At 45.9% G+C, this 8,876-nt stretch overlaps 1 protein-coding gene across 1 annotated transcript; it reads right to left on the bottom strand.

Annotated features, from left to right (window-relative positions):
- Window positions 1-2,339: 2,339 nt before the first annotated feature.
- On the bottom strand, window positions 2,340-6,462 carry CCN2 (cellular communication network factor 2). The gene is given in 7 exon segments (XM_082216132.1): window positions 2,340-3,741; window positions 4,538-4,749; window positions 4,919-5,176; window positions 5,633-5,852; window positions 5,991-6,061; window positions 6,064-6,303; window positions 6,306-6,462. Coding segments are annotated over 7 exon segments (1,440 nt in total). The 5' UTR covers window positions 6,448-6,462; the 3' UTR covers window positions 2,340-3,444.
- Window positions 6,463-8,876: the final 2,414 nt, after the last annotated feature.

Genomic DNA, 8,876 nt, shown 5'->3' with positions numbered 1-8,876 from the left:
GTCTCAATATAGGGCCAAGCCCTCCTGTTTTATGAGCACATGGCAGACATGAGTCAAAGTGGCAATAGAGGAGACAGATGTGAGAGGGAGTTTGTTCTGGAGATGTACACAAACAAATATGCATCACATCTAATTCTTTGCCATCTGAAAAGAAAGTGGGAACATGTCACAGGCAGCAACAAATTGTGCTGGAAGGATCCTTGGGGAATTTGGGACATGTGGAAGTTCTTTTCTGTGAGTAAGCATTGGGCTGATTCCGACTTGATTTTTGCCTGTACAGGAAGAGCACGGTCAAGGATCCATGCTTTTGAATTTTCAGGGTAGCAACACACAGACTGGAGAAGTAGAGAATTATTTTTTCCTCTCTTTCCTACAGAAACAGTAAAGACATCACTAGGGTCAAGCCATGTCGCTCCATAAACAAAGGAAATGAAGATAGACAAGGTGGTAACAACAAGCTTCACAATGAACTGTTGTATGAGTCTTTTCATGAGATCTAATTTAATCCTTAGATTGTATCTAATCTCTGCAAGCCACAGAGATCTCAAAACACCTGCGCTGCAGACTGGAATAATTATAGGGCAATGTGTGTCCTGCAGGTGATGACAGTGTTGCTATTATTTTTAGATGGGACTGTTAAGAGACTTTCTTTAAAAGTAGGGGCATTTCCTATGCAGATATTTACTCCAACCACAAAAATGTAAAAACCAGCCTTCCACAATCAGTTGAAGGACTGAATAATTAGCAATTTACAGACTGTGTTCATTGACTTATGGGATCATTCTCTTCTTAATCCCCATCCTCTCTGCAGTGGGAAGGTGCTATCTCTGGACTACTAAAGCACTTCTTCAATAATTTTAGTGGGATACTGTTCTTCCCTATATTTGCTCCTTGGGGCACGTCCGCTATAGCAATGAGTTTCCACCATTCCAATGATCATGCAGAGCTGGCCAAAAACATTCCACTCCCTAAGGGAGTTGTACATAATACAGTTGGATTGGCAGTGAGGCAGAGTGCAACCCCTTCATTTATTTTCATGCAAGAAAGAAGGTCTTCCAATTGATCAAAATGAATGGGAGGTAGGAGGGCTGGTTGGAAGAAACTGACGACTCCAGAGAACTGACTTTGATGAGATTTATGTGACTTTGCTGGCTCAAACCTTAGGAAACTTGCTGCAGGGAAACCTAGAGTGTAATCTGGATTAGCTAGTGTCAATGAGAAGCAGATTGCAAACTTGAGGCTGCAATCCTGTGCATGCATGCTTGGGGCTAAGTCCCATTGAACCACTGCAGGATTCTGCCTCTAAGTAAACTTGCGTAGGGTTATATATCGGCTTAAATCTAAGTTTTGCCACTGAATGAAATTCAAGTCTTGCATGTATTTTTTTATGCTCCTTCACAGACTGAATTATTAAGACAAAAATAACATAGAAAGCAATTTGGTATCATGTGATTAGTGACTTAGCACCACAAGGAAGTTTCAGGATAGTGGGTGTGTTTTTCTTTCTAAAAGCAGGGCTGACAAAATGTCCATGTTAGTTTTTGAGGACTGAAAACCTGTTTACATGTTACATGTTAAGCAATGTTGGCCAGCTGACATCTGGATGCTTTAGCTGAGATTCCTGCATTGCTGGGAGTCCCTTCCAACTCTACAATTCTATGATCTATGTCCAGTAACAAGGCTATACACAATATTGCTCTTGCCAGCTTGTATATGGGCAATTAGTCTCCCAGCTCATTCTCCTACTTAAGCTTTCCGTTCATTCCAGTGTGCAGAACTAACTGCACCCCACCAACAGGTTAGATACATCAAGGAATACCTCCCACTGGAGTGTAGGCCATGGTGCTATCAGGGCAGGACTTTAGGACAAGCCAGCTGTGCTTCATTTGAGGGCCCTTCTTTTTCAAATGAAGCACAGCTGGCTTGTCACACTGGAAAGTCATTCACATAACTATCCAAAAAAGTAGAGGGACATGTGTAAGCCCAGCCCAGAGCAGTTAGTGTGGAGGACTGGTGGCATTTACCTGACTTCCCGCTACCAGCGTTACCGTGCTTTACTGGGAGGGAGGTGGGAAGTGGTGGGTAGGTCGTTGCAGTGCAAACACACTGGCAGGAACAGCAGATTTTCGCATGGCTGCCAATGCTGTGGCAGAGGCAATCTCCCCGCCACCTACCCCATCGCATGGTAAGATGAAACAATGCAGGTGACAAGAGGTGAGGAAAGGACTGCGCCTCCCGCTTTTCATGGAGCACTACTGGACACTACTGTAAATATTACTGAGCTGCTGCCATTTCCAGTAACTGCCCGACCCAACAAAATCATGAGAAGCACAAGTCAATTTATATAAAAAATAAAATACTTTATTTTTTTTCCAACTAGAAAGGTGCAGACATGTAACTTTTGGTCACACTTCTCAACAGGTAACAAAACTGTTCCCAGGTGGAAAGATTGGTCAGCTAACAAATAAGCCACTCATTTCGCTACAGTCCATGTACGTTCATTAAGGCAGAGAGAATCCGATTTCCCTCTCCTTGTCCTTGATTTGATGATGAGCTTCGCAAGGACTCTGCTGGTGCATCTTGTTCAGCAAAGCATCACTTCGTTTCACTGCAACACCCAAACCCACTAACTGAACTTCCCAAAGAGAATCTATTTCATGTGTTAAATGAATGCATTGGATTGTAGTTGAATGATAAAGCCTTGAATTGTAAAAAAAAGATGAGGCTAACACTGATGTATCAAAGCATTAACACAAAAGGGAATAAAACTTTAAATTAACTTAGATGACTGTACAATATATATATATATGTACACACACACACACACACACACACACAACAGTATTTACAAGATCGTAATATTACAATATTAATTAAAAAAAATCTAGCTTGTGGCAGGCAAATCCATTGCCACAAGCTGTCCAGTCTAATTCCGATTCATTCTGAACAAACCATTTGAATCAGAACTTCAAAGCAAAATTATTGCTGTTCTAACAGAACACAATTACTTAGCACCTTGCTGGGTGAGAATTTCCAGTCCAGCACCTACCATCAGAGAAACCTGTGACAGTAGACTTGCTAAGCGTCCTTTCTGATTGCACTATTTGGTGGAAGACATGCTAACACACCATGAAAAGGCTGCACGAGATGGCACATGTCCCCTTAAGTAATCCCTATACACCACCCCCATATACTCTGTTCTGAGGCGCAATTTCATTGTCGTTCCTCACTGTCCATCTTATTATTACTATTTTTCCTTCAAACCAATGTTTGGGGTCAATAGACAGTTTTGTCTGAAATCACATAGAACATTCTGCTTTTTGTTTCCCCCCCGAAAAGCAGACATTTAAATACCTTGTGCTATCGAATCACGTTTTACAAAATGAGATGCAAATTATTAAGTTCAAGTTGACCGTCAAGTTTTTCAAAGTCTCTTTTTGGGCTTTATGCCATGTCTCCGTACATCTTCCTGGAGTAGACCGACTCAAAGATGTCGTTGTCTCCGGGGCAGTTGTAGTGACACGCACAGGTCTTGATAAACATCATCCTCTTCTTCATGACCTCCCCGTCGGGACACTTGAATTCCACAGGGAGGGTGGCTGTTCTGTGAGGGGTGCAGCATCGGCCATCGGTGCAGACGCCACAGAACTTGGCCCGGTAGGTCTTCACGCTGGTGCAGCCAGACAGCTCAAACTTGATAGGCTTGGAGAACTTGGGAGTACGAATGCACTTCTTTCCCTTCTGTGGAGAGAGGGAGAGAGAATTCAGCTACACAAGGCTCCCATACACATTATCAAATATCTTAGTTTATCTCTATGTGTTATTTATTTTATAACTGTCCAATCTTACACGTATTACTGTGGAACCAGACTCAGTTGAGATGAAGCTATGAGTTGTGGCTTACTTGCCCCACTGATTTAAGTGAGGCCTAAATTCAGCGAATTCAGCCTGCATACATCTCACTTGGTACAATCCAACCAGTGTAAGCACTTTGTATGTCCCACTGGTAGAGCTAAGCAAACACCCAATGAAGTCAATGATACCTAAGGATCTTAAATCTGGTTAGATTATGCCTAGTAGGTATAAATGGAGTCTTGCTTACTTCAGTGGCATTTCCATCCACATATATCAGATTGTTCATGCCTAGTTCTCTTGAAAGTTTCACTCACATTCATTAAGATCAACTCAAGGAACAACAACAGCCCTGTACAATGCATTCCCCCCAGTGTTGTATCCAATGATGGCTTTGCCTTAGAGAGAAGTATTTCCTCTCCCTCAAGGCAGGGCACCTGATGTTCACTGAGCTCTCTAGCCCACTTAATCCCCCTGCCTCCTCTTCCTTAGAAGCTGGTTGTGGGGCCCATTGAAACAGAATGGGACAATTACTGCTGTAATTAGGTGGGGGAAGAGAATTTGAGTGAAAGCATGTTCCATTTAGGCCAAACCACTGGTGGATACAAACCCTTGCTCATAGCCACCAAGTGGATCTTAACAGTCACTATGTAGAAGTGCTCTAGCAAAGTGGACCCCTATTTACCTTGATGCTTTCCTCCAGGTCTGCTTCACATGGCCTCACCATGCAAAGCCTGCTTTGCTTCTCCAGTCTGCAGTGGGCATTGTCATTGGTGACTCTGGTGGAGATGCCCATTCCGCAAGTCTTGGAGCAGGCACTCCATTCAGTGGTCTGGACCAGGCAGTTGGCACGCATCATGGATAGGTCAGGTCCATAAGTGTCTTCCAGTCTATAAGCTGGAAAAAGAATAACAGAAAGGATTAGATTCTAGCACTAAGAGCTCATTCAGAAGGCACAGAATCCATTGATGGAGATCACAGCATGGTTAAGGCAACCAAACTCCAGAAAGTGCTCTGTGTAGGCTATTAACATGGAGAGGGGCATTGAGAGAGCAAACCTACTCACCAGCAAGAGCAGGTCCAACTGCAGTCTGTTCTTTGTCTTTGGGCTCATCACACACCCATTCCTCGCAGCATTTGCCTGGCAGCTTCACGGTTCGTGGGTAAGGGCAGTCGGGGCTGGGCAGGCGAACACCCATGCTGCAGAGAGGCACACAGCCCACAGCCCCGTCCAGGCAAGTGCATCGGTATTTGCAGCTGCTCTGGAAAGACTCTCCGCTCCTGTAAACCATGCCTCCAAAGACACAGGGGGCGCCGTCCCTTGCTGCAAACAGAAAAGAGGAGCCATTCATTAAAAACAACGACCCTAGAGTGACCAAGGAGCCTAGATTTCAGCAGCTCTGCCTACACATAAGGAAAGCTACTGAACTAACTACATCTGGGCATGCAAGGATGGACTCCTGTCCTTGGATCTGCCACCTCTGGGCACACTGGGGCTCTGATGTCTTTAACAGCTGTGCAACAGGCAGAAATTCAACAGGGGAAGCTTTCTCTTGCTTGCTAGAGGAGACTGAAAGCCCCCCAGACCTGCACCAATCTCTTCCATACACAAAGGGTGCTTTTTGTTTTAAGGCTGACTGAAGGAAGGGAAAGTATCTTAGGAAACAAAAAGCTGGAAGAGCGTCACTTTTCCAGACACTAGAAGGGATTCCTTTCTGGACCTTCTCTGCTTCAACCCTGCTCGCCGCTTCCCCCTAGAGGCAAAACTCCGGGTACTCACCGGTGCAGACGCCGATCTTCCGGTTGGCCGGGGAGCCGAAGTCGCAGAAGAGCCCCTTGTGGGGGTCGCAGGGGTCTCTCTCGGTGCACAGCTCGCCCAGCTGCTTGGCGCACACCCGGCAGCACCCGCAGCCGTCTTGTACCAGGCTGACGCCGGGCGGGCACTCGGGGGGCGCGGAGTCGCACTGGCATTGCCCACTGCAGTCTTGGCCGGCCACGTCCTGGGGGGACACGGAGGAGGGACGGAGGGGTCAGGATCGGAAGGAGAGACGGGAAGCCAAGAAGAGGTCTCGGCTCCGCAGCCACCCAGCACCCCTGATCCCGCCAAGCCCGTCGAGGCTGAGTGCAGGGAGACTTACCCGGCTCCAGAGGGCGACGACGAGCGCCAAGGCGAAGCTGCGAAGGAGTCCCATCCTTGCCAGCATGTTCAGGGCGAGAGAGACGACGGCAAAAGCTGCGCGGAAGCGGAGGGGCTCCTGGTCCGGGCGAGGGCTCGCAAAATCTCCCTGCCTTGGGGCGAGAGAGGGTCGCTGCTGTCCGATCTGGCTTCGCTGGGTGCAGCCTTCGTGGGAAAGCGCCTTCCTTTGGTGCGGAGTCCGCTGGCCTGTCTTGTTCTCCGTCTTGGGAGCAGAGGAAGGTGGTTCGGTCTGAGTCTCAAGCAGGCGGCCCGGCGCTTTTTATACACTCCCGGCGCCCGGGACGCGCCAATCGGCTGAATGGAGTCCTACACAAACAGCGACATTCCTGACATTCTTCTCCACCTTCCTGCCTCATCAACTCACACCGGATTGATCCTGACCCCTTGACACTCCGCATTCCTCCTGTCTGAAAAAGCTGGCGCACTTCAGCGCACAAAAAAGGCGCTGTATTTTTCACCATCGAAAAAAAGAAGAGGGGAGGGAAAAAAAAGGGGGGGGGGACTTTTCTCCCGCTCCCAGCCTAGATTCTTCCCACCACCACAGACCTGATTTATAGGACTTAAAAATACGTCTCTTTTGGAATATTCTCTCTCTCTCTCTCTCTCTCTCTCTCTCTCTCTCTCACACACACACACACACGCACGCACACACACGCACCTTTTTCAAAGGAATGGACCAGGATTTCACACACACAAAAATCGCCCTCCAAATTGCATAAATCATATGTAAAGACACCTCCAGACCAAAGAAGAAAAGGATGAAATTATTTATTTCTTGGAAAGTATTATGATTTATAATAATAATCAGGGATCACATCTGAGACATTTCCAGTTTTAAGTTCACAGGATCCACAAGACAGTGCTTGCAAAAACTTTTGTGAAGGTGGAGTTCCACTTAATGGAAAATGTGAACCAAATGAATGGATTCTGTTAAAAAACATTGCCTCCGATCCCATCCAAACACTTGCTCCCCCCCCATTTGAGTTTTTCCACATGTGCTTTATGAACAAACACATGAATGAATTAAAAGCTGAAATCATACAGTGTATTTGGAAACAAGATTCACCTCCCCTACACTTGCTGAGAATATTCCATTGAGCCAATAAAATCCATGTGTGGAAACAATAAAAAAAGACTGTGTTCTGTACTAGGTAAGGGCAATAAACCCTAAGAGGCTGCAGTCTGAGACACACCTGGGAGTATGCCTCTTTGAACTCAGCAGGGCTTACAACTTAGTAGACAGATTGTGCTTTAAGAACCCTGTTTATAAAACTTTTGCATTGCTCTTTGTGTGAGAGAGGGAGAGGACAGAGAGAGTGCGTCCACATTCCTTGTGATGGGAAGGGGTTCCATCTGCTTCTTCTCTTGATATTAATAGGGAGTGCCTATAGGGGGCATTGGTAGCTGGATGTTAACAGTGAAGTACACTTAACTGAGTGCATAAACACATAGGAGTACTTCTATTTCTCTGCATCTATTAAGATCTGTCAAGCACATCTGTGTGATGCACAACTGGAATGAATGGGCACAGCACATCAGCAGTACTTGATGTGCATCACACAGATGTGCTTGATAGATCTTAACAGATCCAGAGAAAGTACCACAGACCATTATGTGTTTGTTTATGCACTCAGTTAAGTGCACATTGCCGGGGAATCAACTCCGAAACAGCTCCATTTCTTCCAATGGGGCTACTCTGGAGTAAATTGGTTGGAGTTTAGTGTCATTGACTGAATTCCCTAGCAATGTGAATGGCAAATGTTCTGCTGGGCTTAATAGGTGTCAACTTGCTCCCTTCTACACCTCCAAGATACAGTCTCTCTTTCTAGCTGGAGTCCTTCCAGAGCAACAGGTAAGAATGTGTGACACGATTCATCTCCTGCCATTAGTGAGGAGCAGAGAGTTTAAGTGGGGGGAGGGGATATGTCCGGGTGGCGGCTAGTGGGGAGAGGTTGCCAGGATGGTTGCTAGGAACAAGCCTGGGAATTTTCCTTTCCTTTTCCTTTTTATCTGGCCAAGAAGGCACAATATTGAAGCCTGACAGTTTTCTGCAGATTTCTTCAGACGCTCATGATTGACTTTCTGGCTGTTACCACCACCCCACCTCCTTAACAACTTGGTGTGCTTTCTACAACAACAACAACAACAAAACAAAATAAAAAATATTTGGGGATGTTTCTTATTATATCACCTAAAGCAATATATTATGCAGTGTCTGCTTTGCAATTGACTGTGGACCACTGAATCATCCTGGGATATTTTCCCTAATAAGTACTTTCTATGAATAGAGAGAGGGAAAGGGAGACTATTTGCCCTGAAATTCTTGGCAGAATCAAGTGAGGCAGAATGGAAGATGTGGCTCCACTTTTCCCACTGCGTATGTACTAGTCATTCGTAAGCAAGACATTCCACCCAAGCACTTTTGGGCTCCTTAAACTTTCCCCCCAGTGCCTAAACAAACAAAATAATAAAAAAGAGAACCCACGGTATTTGTTGTTTAATGGCACAGATAGAGAGATGCTTTATTACGTTTCCCAGCTTGCTCTTCCTCAAAGAGCAGTGCGGCATACACCGGTCCTCTCCCCATTTGATCGTCACATCAGCCCAGTGAGGCACATTAGGCTTGGAAATTGTGGCTCGTTTGAGTTTACCCAATAAGCTTTGCAGCTGAGCAGAGACCTGAATCTGGGATTTAGTTAAGTTTGTGCATAGGCAACACAGAACTGGTCCCCTGTCCCAGGGGTGGATCTACTATGAAACTAATGGATCTCAAACATTAGGGTCCCTAATCCCAGAAGGGCCCCAGAAGTGACTTTAGTCCACATTG

This window comes from Podarcis vaucheri, assembly GCF_965113315.1.
Source record: "Podarcis vaucheri genome assembly, chromosome: 3".
Lineage (NCBI taxonomy): Eukaryota > Metazoa > Chordata > Lepidosauria > Squamata > Lacertidae > Podarcis > Podarcis vaucheri.
This window is presented reverse-complemented; position numbering and strand designations above follow the sequence as displayed.